Source organism: Colletotrichum acutatum (assembly GCF_030867785.1).
Source record: "Colletotrichum acutatum strain CBS 112980 chromosome Unknown BDZ83scaffold_130, whole genome shotgun sequence".
In the NCBI taxonomy this organism is placed as follows: Eukaryota; Fungi; Ascomycota; class Sordariomycetes; order Glomerellales; family Glomerellaceae; genus Colletotrichum; species Colletotrichum acutatum.
This window is the reverse complement of record NW_026849124.1, coordinates 91,107-109,155: the sequence shown is the minus strand read 5'-3', so window position 1 is coordinate 109,155 and position 18,049 is coordinate 91,107. Positions and strand designations below refer to the sequence as shown.

General features: G+C 54.4%; 7 protein-coding genes across 7 annotated transcripts; 4 read left to right on the top strand and 3 right to left on the bottom strand.

Moving 5' to 3' along the window:
* BDZ83DRAFT_588783 (Tannase/feruloyl esterase) lies at nucleotides 1–972 on the top strand (the record flags this gene model as incomplete). The annotated part of the gene is made up of 1 exon (XM_060506173.1): nucleotides 1–972. A coding segment is annotated over one exon (972 nt), but the record flags the coding sequence as incomplete, so codon positions are not given.
* Nucleotides 973–1,137: 165 nt separating this feature from the next.
* Nucleotides 1,138–3,066, bottom strand: BDZ83DRAFT_73962 (ceramide glucosyltransferase). Its single transcript, XM_060513045.1, has 2 exons — nucleotides 2,858–3,066; nucleotides 1,138–2,810 (listed from the first exon to the last, which is right to left on the bottom strand). The coding sequence occupies exons 1-2, from the start codon at nucleotides 2,953–2,955 to the stop codon at nucleotides 1,304–1,306; spliced, it is 1,605 nt and encodes a 534-aa protein (XP_060360010.1). The 5' UTR covers nucleotides 2,956–3,066; the 3' UTR covers nucleotides 1,138–1,303.
* Nucleotides 3,067–3,857: 791 nt separating this feature from the next.
* On the top strand, nucleotides 3,858–6,590 carry BDZ83DRAFT_73941 (uncharacterized protein). The gene is made up of 2 exons (XM_060513042.1): nucleotides 3,858–3,920; nucleotides 4,004–6,590. Exon 2 carries the CDS (start codon nucleotides 4,028–4,030, stop codon nucleotides 6,287–6,289), a length of 2,262 nt encoding a protein of 753 aa, XP_060360009.1. The 5' UTR covers nucleotides 3,858–3,920; nucleotides 4,004–4,027; the 3' UTR covers nucleotides 6,290–6,590.
* Nucleotides 6,591–7,333: 743 nt separating this feature from the next.
* Nucleotides 7,334–8,933, top strand: BDZ83DRAFT_636663 (SGNH hydrolase-type esterase domain-containing protein). The gene is made up of 3 exons (XM_060509265.1): nucleotides 7,334–7,495; nucleotides 7,584–8,291; nucleotides 8,363–8,933. The coding sequence occupies exons 2-3, from the start codon at nucleotides 7,794–7,796 to the stop codon at nucleotides 8,819–8,821; spliced, it is 957 nt and encodes a 318-aa protein (XP_060360008.1). The 5' UTR covers nucleotides 7,334–7,495; nucleotides 7,584–7,793; the 3' UTR covers nucleotides 8,822–8,933.
* A 1,988-nt stretch (nucleotides 8,934–10,921) lies between these two features.
* Nucleotides 10,922–12,001, top strand: BDZ83DRAFT_562284 (uncharacterized protein; the record flags this gene model as incomplete). The annotated part of the gene is made up of 1 exon (XM_060503575.1): nucleotides 10,922–12,001. A coding segment is annotated over one exon (1,080 nt), but the record flags the coding sequence as incomplete, so codon positions are not given.
* A 555-nt stretch (nucleotides 12,002–12,556) lies between these two features.
* On the bottom strand, nucleotides 12,557–13,903 carry BDZ83DRAFT_588747 (CS domain-containing protein; the record flags this gene model as incomplete). The annotated part of the gene is made up of 2 exons (XM_060506168.1): nucleotides 12,557–13,079; nucleotides 13,143–13,903. The coding sequence occupies 2 exons, from the start codon at nucleotides 13,901–13,903 to the stop codon at nucleotides 12,557–12,559; spliced, it is 1,284 nt and encodes a 427-aa protein (XP_060360006.1).
* A 689-nt stretch (nucleotides 13,904–14,592) lies between these two features.
* Nucleotides 14,593–17,699, bottom strand: BDZ83DRAFT_73842 (squalene/oxidosqualene cyclase). Its single transcript, XM_060513025.1, has 4 exons — nucleotides 17,484–17,699; nucleotides 16,993–17,372; nucleotides 15,200–16,912; nucleotides 14,593–15,146 (listed from the first exon to the last, which is right to left on the bottom strand). The coding sequence occupies exons 2-4, from the start codon at nucleotides 17,254–17,256 to the stop codon at nucleotides 14,829–14,831; spliced, it is 2,295 nt and encodes a 764-aa protein (XP_060360005.1). The 5' UTR covers nucleotides 17,257–17,372; nucleotides 17,484–17,699; the 3' UTR covers nucleotides 14,593–14,828.
* Nucleotides 17,700–18,049: the final 350 nt, after the last annotated feature.

Sequence of the window (18,049 nt, the reverse complement as noted above, 5' to 3'; positions counted from 1 at the left end):
ATCGTCGCCGGAGCCCCGGCCTTCTCCTTCAACAACCTCACCTCCTGGAGTTGCCACTTCCTTCCCCTCACCGGCCAGCAGGGCGCCGACACCTTTATCCCCATGACCATGTGGCCGACCATCCACGACGATATCCTGGCCCAGTGCGACGAGCTGGACGGCGTCAAGGACGGCTTCCTCGAGTCCCCCGACCTCTGCGACTACAAGCCCGAAAGCCTCCTCTGCGGCGTCAACAACAACCAGACAGACGCCTGCCTCACCCAGAGACAGGTTGAGACCCTCCGCGGTATCTACGCGCCCCTCATCGACGCCTCCGGCGACCTTGTCTACCCGCGTATGCAGCCCGGTGCCGAGCTCAGCGGCGCACCGCAGACTTACTTCAACGGGCAGCCCTTTGGCGCCTCTGACTGGTTCAAGTACGCGATCCTGAACGATTCGACCTGGGACCCGGCTACTATCACCCCCGAGGACTACGTGCGCTCATCGAGCCTGAACCTCTTCAACGTCGAGACCTGGGACGGCGACCTGTCCCCCTTCCAGAACCGCGGTGGAAAGCTCCTGCACTACCACGGCCTCATCGATGGCACCATTTCCAGCGACAACTCGCCCAGGTACTACGAGCACGTGTCTCAGACGATGGGTTTGGCTCCAGCCGAGCTGGATGAGTTTTACCGTCTGTTCCGTATTTCCGGCCTCGCACACTGCAGCGGCGGAACCGGAGCTGCGTTCATCGGTAACCAGGCCAGGAACATGGCGAGCCTTGACCCAGAGGAGAACGTCCTCATGGCTATGGTTCGCTGGGTAGAGGAAGGTATTGCTCCTGAGACTGTTACCGGTACCGCTTTCGTGAACAACACGGTGAGTGCTGGCGTCGACTACAAGCGTCGCCACTGCCGCTGGCCGACGCGTAACGTCTTCAAGGGAACTGGGGACTACAAGGATGAGAACAACTGGGAATGTGTGCCGATCTAAACAAAAGGTCTTCGTGATGACAGGAACTGGTCCAGCAACTTAGAAGTCAGCTTGTCGATACATGTATTTATCAGATGACGGTTCGGTCTGTTTGTGCGGACAGTCAAGATACCAGCTACTTGCATGATGTTCTTCTAACTCGCTCAAGCCTTTCTGTCGTGGAAAGAGGCCCCAATGACTTCGGCTAGCAAATAACGTGGTGATATCGTGTGACAATTTGGCAGGAAGCGAATTCCTTCAGAAGACTTCGAACCCGACAAGATCTGACAGAAAGAAGGCTAGTCATGAATATTCATAATTTTTAGTGCTATTTGTGTGATCATTTCCGACGTTAATCCAAACGGTCCTTGCTTCTAGACCTTTGGCCAGCCTCCTGGGACGGAGCTGAAGACTGGGAGCCTACTTCGACAACGCTCATATCCGACCGGACGTTGAAGGTTCGCCCTCTCCAGTTCACCGTAGAGCCGCAGAAAACAGCCCAGACCCAAATGGGAAGGGCCAGAAACTCTCTTCCGAGCCACGCGGGCAGCCATTCCAAGAAGGACCTCGGAGGTGCTCCACCAGGTGTCGCAGTGCCCCTGGCAAACTTTGGCGTGTTCTTGTCCACCTCAACAGTATACCCAGCATGAAGGCGGTTGTATGTGAACCAATCGCACGCCATCCAGATAGTTGTAAAAACTGTCCAGTAGAGGACAAAGGCGCCCCAAGTCTGCGATGTTCCAAAGGTGTTGTGGAACCAGGGGAGAGTGGTAACAGCGAATGCAAAGTAGCCACAACAGGTCAAACTCTCAACACCAGGCTCGACCAAAGTGGCGGCGAGAACAGTCCACTTTCGCGCACGAAGCCATCGGGCGCGACGGGCAAAGTATGCGTGTACGGACATGCCGGCCATTGGTTGAACGGCAAGGTCGCCCATGACGAGTCCGTGGTTCTTCATGCCCGGCAGACTTGACTTCCACAATAGATCGCCAATCAGATGATCCTCGCAGATGTACTCGGAGAAGTAGTTGATGCCCTTAGGTAAGTTCTTGTTGGGTAATATCGGGTTTTGGGCTGGGTCCGTTACGGTGTCCAGATGCGATTTGCGAAACATGTTGCTCTTGCCCACGGCGCAAGGGGCGACGCCAACGGTGTTGATCGCGCTGTAAAACTTGGCGTGACTTGTGGCCATGAACATCTCGTCGAGTCGGCCTCCGCCTTGGCTTTTCGCATACTCGAGGAACGAAACGCTTTGGCCTTTGCCGATGATGTTTTGCGAGGAGCTAGAGTCGGATGTCGAAGATAGGAGCGTCTGCGTCTCTGCTGAAATGTCTCCTCGAGACACAGTATCGACGACGATGGGCAGAAGGTGCACAAACTTGTACGGCGTGACTTTTATACCACCCGGCCCGTATCCCAACAGCTTGTCAACCATCCGACCAGCGACGCCCTTGGCAACCCAGATATTGCAGTCCATGACCCAGATGATGTCTCCTTTGGCTTCTTGATATGCGCGACTGATGTTTCTGATCTTTGGGTTGGGGCCCAGGTTGTCGATGTGGCCATCGGTGCCATGCAGTAGCGGATCTTCCTCCTCAACCAAGACTCGAGCATCGAAACCAGGGAAATCCTGTACCAGCTTCACTAAGACGGGGTATGCCGGATCGCTCTTTTCGGCCACGCAGAGGTGGATCGTCAGCTTGTCGCGCGGGTAGTCTTGTCTAAACGAGGACGCTATGCAATCGTAGAGACCATGCTCGAGACCCTTGACAGGGCGGATGATGGTGATGTGCGGTACATCTTCTTGGCGAAGAGAGGGGGAGACGGCGGGTCGCAGACGAGACGAGTACGAGAGGAAGCTGAAGAAGGTCAGTTGGAGGCCCGCATCACCTAGAACTATACTCACATTCTGACGATACCAATGGATTGCACTGCGTAGACAAATGTGCTCCATCCAGCGCAAACAATCGCAATAGCTTGCGCCACGGTTGACCAGTCTGCCATTATGGGATCGAGGCCGTTTTGCGCTGCGCGATGCGCGGAAAGGGGGGTTTGGGATTAAGGATAGCTGGTGCACCCAAATACCATGAGGGGGAGGAAACCGCGGCGGCAGAAGGAAAAGGGAAATTCGTCACGAAATTGCCGGCAACATGGCAAATGTCAGACTCCCCAGAAGCGAGGAGATTGAAAATTGGCCGTAAGCTTAGCGGAGACGGGGCCGATAACCTTACAAAAGTCGGGAGGACCGGCTGGGAGTCGCGTGGCATGGGATTTCGACGCGACCCACCAAGCTCGGAGCTTGAAATTCTGAGCACCAGCCACATGTGGTACCTTGTGGCGGTGACTGTGGCGGGAGCTTCGATGAAGCCTGAGGCTCGGGCCTGATCTGATTAGGTAAGGTATGAAGTACGAATACTCCCATCGCGGCACCTGTGGACTGTCCCCACCCGAGTTATTCCGGCCGGAGGTGAGAGCCGGGCCTGGGCACGGACCAGTGGGTGCAAGCGAACCTTGAAAGAGTCAGACGGCGGGGACTCTGACGGAAGCGAGCGATGGATACGGCGGAGACCTTTTTCTACGCTGAAATTTTCTGCGAGCAATACCGATTTCTCCTTCACCATCCACACACGTCTGCCGAACAGGATCGAGCTGCCTCGAAAAAGTGAGGTGATTTCCGGCTTGCATGGCCCAATTGACGGGTGATCTGTCGGCTAGACGGGTGGGAGATTCCTCAATCAAGTAAGTTGCTACAACGTTCTCTCAACTTCTTCTTCCCTTGGTCCATGAGGTGGTTGCCGCGGTTGGCCCAGCCCTGCTTAATCGTTGCGATGACTCTATCGCGTGATTAAAAAAGGTTGCCTTGGCTGCCCTTCCACCTGAATGTTTGCTATGATGACACCTATTACCCATTGTGCGAAGAGTGCGTCTTCATTGAACCTCTGTGCCGCGAAACAATATAGACTACAACGGTATCTGATGCAAACTTTGGACATGATTCTTTCTGTTATCCAATTACTGAGCCATGGACTATAAGCTAATTAGTGCCCAAAAGACAGACATGATTTGCTAGTACACAATGTCGCAAACTAAAATCACGGCTTCACAGCCGGCGCAGGCTACGATGCCTGCTCAGAGCTCCTCGAAGTCTCCGACGACGTCGCGGCCGCGAGGCCCCCCGTTGCACAAGATTTACGAGCTGCCTGCTCCCATACGGACATTTCCGCTTCCTAGCTTTTATCCGAATAATCCAATTTCTCTATTCCATGTCCTTTTCGCATGGACAAAACAAGCCTTGTTCCCACCGCCTGCTGAACCGTTCATTGTGCACGAGGGTCTCTGGTCCCCAGAATCCAAATCTGTCAACATCATAGACGAAAAGTCCATGCGCGCGCTGTGGGAACAAGGGTTCTACGGCAAGGGCAACTTGAGTCGAAGTGAGCCCAACTGGTTGAAGCGCGAGCATGTCAGGCGAGGACTGGTGCCGGGCCAGGTCAGCGAGCTGGTAACGGCCAACAGACGTGAAGAGCGAAGGCAGATGAAGTGGGAGAGAGCCAAGACAGAGCAAGAAGCCATCAGACAACTGCGAATCCAGGAAGCCCAGTTGGCGACTCAGGCGTCAGAAGATGGCGTAGTCAACTCTGCTGCCCTGGTCGCAGAGGCTGGCGCCATCCTTGATGCAACGAACAATGATGATCCTGAGCGAGAAGCCTCGACAGACGCGGATATCCTGCCTGAGCCACTTGTTTCCCTTGAATCAGCGCTTGCCGCCAAGTCCAGCCACCAAAAACACGGTGTCGATACGATTACAGTGGCGCCCGTCGCCGAGCCTGAGGCTATCGGCCAAATCTCTACCGAACCCTCGACCTTCCAAGAGACACCTACTATTATCGAGCCGGCTAAGTTTGTCAAGCCCAGTGACTTCCTTCATTCGATCCAGGATCCGGAGGCTGTCATCGAATCCGGAAACGCTTTGTCAGTGGATCAAACGCCTTCGTCGCCTCCTCTTGTCGCACCCGTGGGCCCATTGCAACTGCTGTGCCTTCCCAACTCGCATGTTCTGTCTGCGACAGCAAACTCAACTGAGATTGAGAAGTTGAATGGTGGTGCTCAGCAAGTCAATGGCCTCCACGAGCCTACGGCATCACAGGAAGTTGGCTTTGGTTCCTTCGAGCTGCAAGCCAAGGAACCACTCGTCAACGGCATCTCAACTGTATCAGCGATTGCGTCGCCGGTTGGACCCCTGGAGCTTCTATCTCTTCCCAACGCCGAGCCTATCGCCAATGGGACGATGAACGGCGACCATGTCGCGGTGATGAATATCATCGAGAGCCCCCTGGCCGACACTACCCCCTCCGAAACACCAAAGCTTTCGACGATTCACGAAGACGTGGGCTTGAACGGTCACCTGATAAACGACTTGATAACGAATACCAATGGTGACAAGATGCTTCATCAAAACGGGTTGAACGGGGTGGCAAAATCCGCTGTCAGCTCTACCGAGATCCCATCAACACCAAAGTCGGCTAAACGCCGCAAGAGCGTTCGCTTCTCGCCCAAGGTCGAGTCAGCCACATATCAGCTGTCCGACCCGCCTAGCCCCAGCCTCGCTCTCTTCAACGGCAACAATGGAAAGGCGACACCGCTTGTCAATGGCACGCCATTGGGCCTTAGCGTCTTGGAGACAGATGTGGAAGAGGCGACTGAATCTGACGATGTTAAGAAGCTCGAGAAGCTACCCGAAATTCCTGCGGAGCCAGTCGAGGTCGTGAACAAGGAACACCTCCAGCTCACATCCGAGGAAGCGTTCTTCCTGGCTTTCGGCATGGGCGCTCTTCGAGTTATCGACCCTGCCACCAAGACTCCGATCCCTACTCTCGAGCTGTTCGACCTCTTCAGACAGTACTCTTACTTCCCCCGTCGCCCCACCGAAGAGCTCCAGCCGGACGATGGATTCTTGGTGAATTATGCCGTGTATCATCACTTCCGGTCCTTGGGATGGGTTCCCAGAGCAGGTATCAAGTTTGGCGTCGACTGGATGATGTACGCCAAAGGACCAGTGTTCGATCACGCAGAATTCGGCGCCATCCTCCTGCCATCCTATTCCCACCAATGGTGGAAGGATAGTGACCGCAAGATCCCGCGTAAGACCTGGCACTGGCTTCACGGGATCGTCCGTGTCCTCTCCCACGTCCAAAAGAGCTTGGTTCTGGTCTACGTCGACATTCCGCCGCCTCCCCAATTAGACGAGACGATGAAGAAGGGGCCGGCTGAGGTCTTTAAGTTGTACAAGATTCGCGAAGTTATGGTTAAGCGTTGGTCAAGCAACCGCAACAGATGAATTCCCGCATTTCATATTCACGATCTGGGCGGATGTTGGAAAAGGGCATAAAAAAGTTTGGAGGCGAATGATACAAGCCTGGTCTTGGGCATGGGTTGGCAGTGCTTACCATGCATGGGGATCCATGGTGTATACGAGTATTGGGGAGTGTCTATGCTGGCATAAGCATTGGACACATTGTATGAATAAAACGGAAGACTCGGACTACGGCATATTCGGCGACAGCATGCCATGCCTTTCTTGCTACAGTAGAATACCCCACCATGAATATAAGATGATGATGAGGCAATCTATCCTGTCAATTCACAATCGTCTCGGATCACTGGCGTGCAGGCTTACCTGGTGTTTGCAGTTTTCATCTTTTCCCCACGAGTCACGTCTTCGGCCTCCCGCGGATTAAACGGGGTGCTTTCGCCGCTCCCCGGCCCCGGAGTCAATGTCTGTTCTCGGGCTGTCCAAGACTTGACCAAGCATACCCAAGCCAATTCTTTCTTCCCCCTTCATCACAGAGCCCCCCTTCATCACAGAGCCCCCTTCACAAGTTGATACCACACCATGACCACTCAAGCTTTGCACAATGGCACCAAGCGGCCAAGACTCGGGTCCTCGTATCCTATTCGGACGAACTGCGACGGTCAATTTTATTCCAGGGACCGAGCCAACCCCACACCGCGCATATGGATTGGGAATAGTGGTGTTTTCCCCGACCTCGCCCCGAACACCCCGCGATCTATCTGAATCCTTCTAGAGATCTAACTGGGCTAGGTGCCGTCCGCTCGCCCGGCGTGCAGGAGGGTAGGTGAGGCCAATGCCGGCGACAGAAAATGGAGGGTGTGGTGTCTATACCTGCAGCGGATGACGTGAGTAGCATCTCTGCTCAATTCAATTTTCTGCCAATCCCAACCCTAGCACAACAGAAAGAAATATGAGACGACGGGAACGCTAGAAGGCCTGGGAGCTTTAGTCTGCTCAAAGAGCTCATTTGTCTCGGAGAATCGTTGCATTCCTCCACCAGTTCCGAACGTGGCTAAGCTTTTGGGGGAGTCGGGGGGCCAGGGGGGAAAGACAAGAGGGGTAATCTACTAAACTTTGTCTTCATCCCATTGACGGAAGAAAATTCCCAAGCTACGGCTACTACACCATCGCGAGTGGGGGACAGCCAAGTATCCCAGCATCATCCCAGACCTGCCAGGGGTGTGGAGTAGGGTAGGTACAGGTCGTTTCCTTTGCCTTTCGCCAGATTCTACGGTGTAATACCCTAAGCTTTTGTTGCTCGATCTAATTTTCCCTGCAGGACTTTGGACATTCGGGCTCGGTTTGTCTAGCGAAAGGGGAGAGAAGCTGGGTCCTTGGCCCTGGGAGGTGCGGCTGTCTACTTGGGTTGCATCAAGGGTTCGAGAGCTTCTCCTTGGCTGCACCGGCGGTCGACCGGGGACGGCGTGGCAAGGTTTAGGTGGTAAACGAAGCTGTCGGTATACTCGTAAAGGGTAAAGGGGGACCCGAGATGGTTCTCGTATATGAAGAGGATGGGCGTCCGGTGCGACGAAGGACATATGTCTCTAGTGTTGCTCCTGCTTCTTCAGCTTCGTCCTCAGCTTCACAGTCATTACCACGCAGAACCCAGCAACTAGCAGCAGCACCTCCTGAAGAAGAGTCGGATCAGACGATCACCACAGAAGACTCCACGATGAAGCCTCAAGCCATCCTCTCCGCCGCGGCCTTCCTCCCGGCCTTCGCATCGGCTGCTCCGTCAGCGGACAAAAGAGCCGCAAAGCCTCCCGCGTTCTTCCTCGCCGGTGATTCGACGACCGCGGTGCAGTCCACCGGTGGTGGCGGTTGGGGCAACGGCTTCCTCAGCTTCCTGAAGAAGCCTGCGTTCGGCACTAACTACGGCCGCAACGGACGTACTACGGTCGACTATGTCAGCCAGGGACACTGGGCCACCGTCAAGGATGCAGTCAAGTCCAACACGGCCAACTTTGATGTCTACGTGACGATTCAGGTGAGTCCAATACATACCCTCCGATCCTCAACATCATGCCACCTCAAACCTGCTAACACGCTATCAAATAGTTCGGCCACAACGACCAAAAGCCCGAGAAGAACATCTCCCTCGACCAGTACCAAACAAACCTCGGCAACCTCGCCAAGGAAATCAAGGCCCTCGGCGCAACCCCCATCCTCGTCACCCCTCTCACGCGCCGCAGCTTCAACTCGGCGGGCGTGGTGACCAACAATCTCTCCAACGAGCGCGAGCGCACCATCGCCGCGGCGACGGAGACCAAGACCACCTACATTGACCTCAACCTCAACAGCCGCAAGTACGTGCAGGCGATTGGCGAGACAAAGGCCCACTCGTACAACCTCGTCGAGAGCGACAACACGCACCTCAACGCCGAGGGCAGCGTCGTGTTTGGCAGGCTGGTGGCGGACCTGGTGCTGCAGAAGAACAAGGGGCTCGAGCAGTGGTTTACGCCCAACAAGACGTTGAGCGATGAGATTTGGAAGGCGATTAACAGCTCCACTGTTTAAGGAGTTTCTCTGTGTAAAGCCTGTCCTATCGTATTTTATTTTTCGTGTTTAGCTGGATGTTGATAGTATTTATTCAAATTGCTTCATAATTTTGCCTTGTTGATGCTTGCTGTGATGCAAACTTTGCTAAAATTGCGAGACTTTGCCATGGGCAGAATGTCACGCATACTTTGATCAATGTCTGCGAACCCTCACTCTTGTCACTTTTTTTTTCCCTCCAAGTCTATAAAGTAAGTCATAAGAATCCAGTGCAGGGGTCGAATGTGATAGTCCGTGAGTCAAGCGAGTTCCCTCGTATGACTTCATACTAAGTGTGAGCAGAACGAAGCAAAGAATTTTCTGCTGGAACTTATGTAAGTTCAGAAAGTGTTCCAAAATAATATAAAATCACGAGGATAACTCTGACGAGTGACGAAGGCTATTTCTGGATATCAGGAAAAGCTTGGTTCAACACTATCGAATTTTAGTTCGCAAGTTTAGTCGGGGAATCTTCACCAGCCTCGAGCTTCAGATTCTCCATATATCCCGCCGGCTCGGCTACGAGAAAGTCGGTTCTTCTGCTACGCGTGTTTCTTACAAACCAAAAGCATCAGCAGTTTTGTAGTACATCAATAATGCGCGGAGAAAGGGATCTTTCCAACAGCAAAATACCTACCACTCATGGAATATGTGCGGCATTGATGACTATGCCAATAGGAAGCACAAGCAACTTGTCTTCATCCTCGCTACTTGCATTATTACGAGTCGCCGTGACTTTCTCTCAGGTTACGCTTTAGGTAGAAAGTCCACTGGCTTACGGAGGAAGAGATGATGATGCATCATGCAAAAAATCCAAGGCCACGGTTTTGCATTTGAAGATTCATGTGAAGGGGTTAAGATACGCCGCTCGATATCCTAAGTGTTGCTGGCGCAAGTCATGATCACGAGGGGTGGCTTTGCGTGGGCCAATGCATCGCGCACGGCATGTGATATCGGGCCATCTAGACATACTAAAGCCTGGGGAAGGTGTGTGGAACAAAGAATTGAATTGTCCTTGAGCTCAGGCACGCTAGAAAGTATGGCGATGAGAGTGTCTTCAACGCTGAAAAATCAATCTTGCCCATCTAGAATATGGGCATTATAGCTTCGGATCAATATTAGGTTGCAACAGTGACACAATTTCAAAGTTGAAGGTTGAGATGGAAAAGATTAGATAAGATGGAAGACTGATGGAAGCTTGCTTTCGCAGAACGCACAAAATGCATGTGAAGAAGGTGCCCCTCAGTGAAGTTACAGTGCGGCACACAGTAACACAGCTCCCCCGCCTTCCCCAGAAAAAGATGCCATCCGACCGAGGTTCGTCCCCTCGTTTCGGGCCCTTCCTGTCCTGTTGCTGCCGCTGCTCCCCTAAACTTTGAGGTGGGAGCTTCCGTCCCGCCGTCAACGGAGAGTCGAGACCGGAGCTTGCCTTAGGGCAGTGACGAAGTGGGATTGGACCGACCAACCTCCCCTCTTTAATCGAATCATTGTCCGCTCATCCTGTCTTTCCCATCCGCTCGTAAGGTTGTACTTACTTAGTCTCTTACCTTACAGAGCCCCTCCCTCGGCTCTTGCGATACAACCAAGGTCGCGACGTCCCACCGAGCTGACCAACTCCAGCCACGCACCTCTTCCTGTTCTCCTCGTCGCGCAGCTTCCCAGTAGCTGCCACAGCCTCCGTGTTCTGTATCTCTTGGTTCACAGCATACCCTCGCTCGACAACACTGCATTCCACGCAAGGCTTCAACTATGGTCCTGGCACGAAGTCTCCGCCCCGCGGCCCGCGCGGCACGTCTCCTCGAGCATGCGACGACAAGACCGAACCTCTCCTCTTCTCTCATCCGCCGACGTGTTCTGCCTTCGGCCCTCGCCAGCGTTCACACCACCTCTCCGAAGACCCAAGAAGCCGCGGCCCTGCGCCAGGAACAACATCACGACGTGGCTACGACGATACCTGACGCCGCGTTGCGAATAGACCCAAAGACACATACAGGGCCAGAGAAGGTTAAAGTTGCTATCTTGCCTAGTCGCCAGGAGCTTCTTCTTACCGGCCAATCTTTTGGCCAAGAACACGCGAAGCACATCGACGTGGCTTGGCTCCGAGACCGCTGTGGTTGCCCGCATTGCGTCAGTCCTTCCTCGGGTAACAAGTCCTTCTCCACCGCCGAAATTCCAAGCGGCATTGCCTTTGAGAGCGCAAAGGAGATGCCAGATGGCTCCCATGAGATCCGCTGGACAAACGACATCCCGCGAGCTGCCGACGTTGGCCACGTTTCCGTCTTTCCCGCCACCGGCCCCCAGAGTCTTGCGGGGTTGTTGATCGAACGGCCAGTCCTTTTCTTCCATCATGCCAGCGTGAAAAAGGCCGAGAGATATATGTGGAAGAGGGAAACTCTTCTTGATAAGCTTGAGAGGATCGACTATAAAGACTACATGGAAGGAGGCCCGGCTTTCAGGTCAACTGCCCTCTCGCTCGCCAAGATTGGGCTCGTTTTCCTCACCAATGTGCCCCAGACCGAAAAGGCAGTAGCTGAGATAGCTCTGAAATTCGGTGCCGTCAAGGAGACATTTTATGGCCACACCTGGGACGTCATTTCTAAACCCGATGCTGAAAACGTCGCCTATACCTCCTCTTACCTGGGCTTGCACTCGGACATGCTCTATCTCGAGTCGCCGCCTCGCATCCAGCTCCTCCATTGCTTGGAGAACTCATGCTCGGGGGGTGAGTCCATCTTCAGCGACGCCCTACACGCCGCCACCTGGCTCGAAAGATTCCACCCCGAGTCCTACGATGCATTGACTAAATACCTGGTTCCCTACCACTACGCCAAGAATGGTTTCTTCTACCGCCAAGCGAGACCCGTCATCGCCGACGAACATGGAAGAGACCGCGAGGTCTGGTGGTCCCCGCCCTTCCAGGCACCTCTCCCAGGTACGCCCGATAAATCAAGCTCTGAAGCTTGGCAAGCCTGGATCAAGGGAGCGCGGATGTTCCAAGAAACCCTGGAGCGAGAAGACAACATGTACCAGCACAGGCTCCAACCGGGCGAGTGCGTGCTGTTTGACAACCGGCGCGTTCTCCACGGTCGCCGAGCTTTCGACACGGCAAGCGGGCGCCGCTGGCTCAAGGGCACATATGTCGCCGATGAGGATTTCAAAAGTACTCTACGGCCGTTCCTTGAACCCATCTAAAGATCCGGAAGACGGTGGATCGGAAATCTAGAAGCCAACTTAAACTTGATTCAAAGCGCTCAGTTAGTTGAGACTATGTATGTATATATACCTTAGTCTGGTGCATTGCGGAGAACCGATATTGAGGCGTTAATCTTAGTCACACCGCATGTGTACACAATGGAGTTACATGTCCAGACGGAGATCGTGGCAAGCTACTCAAGAAAATTGTGGTTGCTAGTCTTCAATTACCTACGTACCGTCCAGCAACTTACTTGTCGACCAACGAGGCCTAACGCTAGACTCGAGAGGAAAGAAGAACATGCCTTCTGTTCCTCCGGTGATGCACTGCTTTTTGTATTCGCGGGAGGACAACTGCCCAAAATCACTGCCAAAACGCCCCGTCGTCAATGTCATATCATGATGTCCCTCGAACCATTCCTACCAGGCGATATCAATGCCTCCCAAGCCATACCAGTGTCCGTGTCGCATTTCACTACTCATCAGATGAGTCTCATTTGAGTACCATCAGCCGCCTTGAACACCTCAAGACTCCCAGTTCTTAGCCTCGACACCTTCGGGAGGCACAGTCTCGACCTTGCGGTTTTTGACGTCCTCCCAATCGGTGCTGAGCGAGGTGCCGTTGCTCTCGGTAAAGGATTTCATCATGGCGCGTCGTGCCTCTGGCGTGGCGTCCTTGTACAGCGTCTTGAAGAACCCGTTGATATCGGAGCTATCATCGTCGTCGGCGCCTTCGAGCTTGTCCCAGTTCTTGGGTCCGGACTTGGAAGAGGTCGGGTATGCGGGGCCGGAGGTCGCGGCGGCCTTGGGTTGCGCGATTGCGGTTGTAGCGGGCGATGGGTTGGACTTGTTCGCTGCCGGGGCGACGCTGTCGGCGGGACGTTGCAGTGTAGGCCACTTGACGGCCTCCGCCTTCTTGAGTTGGAACTCGATCTTGTTCGCGGTGACGGTATGCTTGGAGCCAGCGGGGTCGATGCGGCCGTGGAGGTGGATCGTGTAAGAGGGCTCATGGCCGGGAATGTGTGACATGCTGATCTGTTGGAAAGCTCTATTAGCATCTGTCCGCTTGTTTGGACCAATCTCAAACTTGGAAGAGAGACATGCCTCAGACTCGCCATAGTCGACCTTGAAGTCGTCCTTGGGGATGTTCTTCGCAAAGACAGTGACCGTCAAAGTGGTACTGCTCTGGAAGAAGTCCACGCGCACATCCTTCTTTGGCTGCGGCTTCGCGACCGCCTCGGCCTTGGCCACCTCAATCTCCTCCTTTGTAAACTCCTCCACCTCGTCCGTGTCGGGGGCATCGAGCGAAACGTCAGGTGCAAACTTGACCGTCACCTTTCTCTTCTCGTCGTCCTCGGCAAGCTTCTCCAGCCCGCCCAGGATCTGCAGCCGCAAAGCGCAAATGGAGTTCCAGATCGCGCCAAATTTACTCTGCGCCGGATCCTCCGTCTGCCGGACAGCCGTTATCTCGTCCTGCAGCACCTTCCTGGTACCCTGCGCAAACCCCTTGTCATCGACTTCGGGAGCCCTCAGCTCAGCCATGCTCTTGCCCTCGACCATGCGCTGGGCCCAGGTCGCGCAGGTATCCGCGTTGGCCAGCTCGCCGAGACGGAAGTGGGCGACGGCGCGGCGGTACTGCGCGTCGGCCATGAAGGGGCGGTTGTTGCGGCCCGCGGCGGCGACTTGAGCGAGCTCGGCGTCGCGGAGGGCGCGGCGGAAGTCCTTTGTGCCGATGTAGGCCTTGGAGCGGCCGATGAGCCACTTGGGGGATTTGATGACCTTGATCGCCTTGGAGAGCTGAGTGATGGCGGTTTCCCAGTCTCTGTTGTCAACGGCGGTCATGCCGGCTGCGCCAGCTGTGTATTCGGACATTGTTGGTTGGTTGCTTCTATGAATGCTTCAGGAATGGAAGGTGTTCGATGCGAGAAGAAGTTAATTTGGAAAGTCGGTTGGTGCTGTGTCGTGATTGTAACGGCGACACAGTCTCAAAGAGAAGGAACGTGGGTTGAAAGGAAATAGATGGCAACCCGATTGAAGTGGGAGGGAGAAAAAGCAAACGGAGAAAGAACAAACGGTGATGCAGGAGAGGTAGCTGCAGGTCCAACAAGGTTCGGTCGGTGCTGCCTCCAGTTCAGAGGGGTCAGACTGTTCTGGAAGCTGTGGTGGGGTAGCCTCTCCACTTTCTGCCGCTAAGCTCCGCCCACATCCTCTCACCGCCCGATTCACCGAGATTGGCCTGGCTCACCGAATATCCATCAACGAAGCATCGCCATATTGATAAAACATCCTGATGCTGTATTGCAGAAACAGTATATATATGAACCATCTCTACTTGGAACAGATCAGGTTTCTGAGTAGAGCATAGGGGTCACTAGTAAACTGGTATCCTCGCTGAATATACTTACAATTGGAGTCAACAAAACGTCCAAAAAAAAGTGACCACATGGTGAATCGAAACACCGCCGCCTGAAACCCTCGGGAGCATCACCGAGGGAGTCACCCGATCAAGCATCTCGACTCGTGGTGATAGCCGAGGCACATTCGCTCCCTATAGCCTCCTCCTGCCTCATCCGAAGCCCATTGCGTCTGGCCGTTCCAAGATCTCATAATACGCGTCTCCTGTGCCATCACCTGAGATGGTCCCGGCCGCTGTAGTCCTCGGCTGCCTTGCTTCGCAGTCTGGAAATACCAGAGTCTATCAATACCTAAAGGCAGAAATCATGTCTCATTAAGATTAATTATGTTCTACTTTTGATAAATGACCATGTTCTAGAAGTGAAGGCAACGGTCTAGATCTCTACAAGTCTCCCTTGTCGCTGATGCCAGGGGTGATCTTCTCATCTGGATATTTGCGGGCAAACATGCCAAGCGCCTTGATCGGAAACGTGAACTTGTAGTTGGGATACGCAATCGTGCAACTCTTGTTGAAAACGCCCTCCATCGTCTCCTGGAGCCATTCACCATTGGCCTGCTGGCGTTCCATAATGAACTGGATACCCTTTCGAAGGGGCTCCATGTGAGGGTACTCAGCCTCCATCAGGCCGATTAGGGCCCAGGCAGTTTGCACTACCAGGGATCCTCTCGGGTGTTCGTGGTACTCCATTGTCTCCGAAGCCTATGATCGTTAGTTCTGATGCCTGCATTCATTGCATTTAGGAGCTCACTGACCTTGTAGCTCTCGGACCATCCGCCATCCTCTCTCTGCTTGGAAATGAAGAAGTCGCAACCCCTCCTGGAGACTTTGCTAGTGGTGTAGGTGTCTCCTGCGAAGGCCAGACTCTCCAATGCAAACATACCCGCATAGGTGAAGCAGATACCCCAGCTTCCGTACCAAGAACCATCAATGTTCTGGTGGGAACGGATCCAGTTCACAGCACGCTTGACAAAGATGCGGATGTCATCCTTGCGGTAATCGGGCCAGTGCTTCTGGAAGAGCGACAAGACCGTGACACAGGCAGTAGTGCATTCGGGGTAGTCGTACTCGATCATGATGCGGCCAAAGACCTCGGCGGCATTGAGCAATTCCATGTACTCGCCTCCGCGACGCTGTTCGTATGAGCCCACGCCTCCAGTCTCGTTTTGATAAAGGAGAATGGAGTCGATGGCATCAAAGATACGCTGGTCGTCGAGAAGCTGAGGGTAGCCCTCGGTCTTTTGCAGCAAGATGACGGCCTTGAGCGCCTCAGAAATGCAGTCACTGACAGCATAGCCTTGTTCTCTGTTGCTGAAAGGCCAGCCGCCCTTGCGCTGCTGGCGGTAGCACTTGTCTGAGTCTTTGCAGTTCTCACGAATCTGCTGTCTGTCGAGGAATCCAAGGGCCTTCTCTAGCATTGGACGCCAACGATCATCAGTTTCGAGACCAGCGGCGACGACTGACTGGATCATGAAGGCGGTGTCCCAGCATTGAACGCCGTTGGTACCGTTGCCCAGCATGCCCTCAGCATTGACCCATAGAGAGTCCATGATTCTGTCGGCGTGTCGACGGACGGTGTAAGCCCCGGGCCCATCCCGAATGTAGCAGACGATGTGGTTCATGGGACCGTTGACTGGCGCCAGACCTAGGTAGTCCGTGTTGGCATCCTCCATGTCAACCAAGTCGCTGGTCCAAGCTTCGGCTCTCTCCTTGATCCAGTTGGTTCGCAGGTAGGGGTTCCAGATGTTGACCAGGCACCAGTTCACCGTGTTGAGCAGCCATGACTTGGGGTTGTAGTTGTCGACCTGTGCAATGCTGTTGCGGTTGGCCTTCCAGTTGATAGATGCCCAGTTCTCGGGGAAGAGCTCCTTCTTGAGGTCGCGAATGACTTCAGTCTCTTCACAAGTCCAGCGCTTGGAGTACACGTAGGACATTGGCAGGAAGACTTGGCGAATGTGAACCCACCACCGCCAAGGGGCGATAGGCACCCAGTCTGGCAGCAGCCAGATCTCGGGAGGAACAGGGTTGACAATTTCCCAGTCCACAACTCCCAAGACAGCGAGCCACCACTTAGCCCAGTGCGGCCCTTTCGTTGCGCCGCCAAGCTCGTGGAGTCTTGCTCTGGCCTTGACCATGACGGGCTCCTCTGCATCGACGCCGATCAGGCGCAAGGTTGTGTAGTTCATCGAGGTGCCAAAGACGGTGCTGATACCTTCGGTATGGAGACCCCAGCCACCCAACTCAGGGTGCGCACGAGCAAAGAGGTAGTTTTTGATCTCGGTTGCGAAGGCGGACGAGATGGGCGTCTTGGTGACGTACCAGGCGATAACGGCACTTGGGAGGAGGAACATGGGACCGCCGTATTCGCAACCCCAGTCGCCGTAGGGAAGTTGGAGCTTCTCGACGAATTGGAGGCCATTGCGTGTCGCGTCGAGAGGTTTTTCGGGTTCGGGAAGAATTGGGAGATCCTGTGTGTACGGGAGAGGTGTTAGCGAAGAACAGTGACATATCCGCCATCTGAAGTCGCAGGAGCAAAAGGTGGACTGACAAGAGGAAGACCCAAGTAGTACTTGTCGGCGTAGGTCTGGGGCCAGTCCTTTGCGGCATCGTCGCCCTCCAAATACTTCCAGGTGTGTCGACCGTCCTCGTCCTTCATTCTCCATTTCGTGCGATCGGTTTTGGCGTCGATGCGGGGCTTCTTGGGCCATTCCTGCTCGGCGATGGCTTCTGCGACGCGCTTGCGAGACTGGACGGATTTGGCTCCGAGGGTGCCATTGCTCGAGGCAACGGATGGAGTTTTCTCGGCGACCATGACAGGCGGTATTTGTCCTCTGTGTGACGGCGGTTGAAGTCGTCGTGGTGCAGAGGAGGAGCGATGTTGAGGGTCGCCTGGGCCGATTTGCAGGGTGGTGGGATGGGATTCATGCACTTGTTAAATGGTGGCCCAGTCAGCTCGTAGAAGGCGGCGCCCCCTGCGCGTCTCTCTGAGGCGGTGTCCCTCCAATGACAGGAAGATGCATGTAGTCGGGGGAAACCCACCACATCCTCGTACGAGATCCCTGCTGGAAATCAGGATTTGGTGGAGATGGAAACAAGGCCATTCGAGATGTTAGTCCGTTTTGATCGACGTTGCCAGTTCTTTGACTCTCGAGGCATTGTTGCTGGTTTGACGCAACTGACTTTGGCTCAAGATTGTTGGGGGCATTTCAGCTGTACATAAGGTAAGTTGACGGGCGAAACGCAAATTCCCCAGGCCATTTGACAGGTGCCAGGATGTCGCACAGTCGCAGTCCAGCGCAAAATAAACTTCAGCGGCACCGGCTTTCGAGAGCCTGATACCAAAGATACCTTACCTAAGCTGTCCATCACTCCATCTTCTGCTGATTAGGTAATGACCCATCATCTCCCCATGTCGCACGGTGCTCTTTCCACCAGCGGCATCTCTCCCATCATTGGCCAATGGCATTTTGGACGTGGAGCGCCTCCTTCGTCTGTTCCTGCAGCTCCCACCTCCAGCTTCTCTTGCACACCCTCTTCTTCGTACCAACCCTCCAATGAAAGACGATCCGCCAATATCCTAGAGTCTGACCAAACTTTGCACGCGT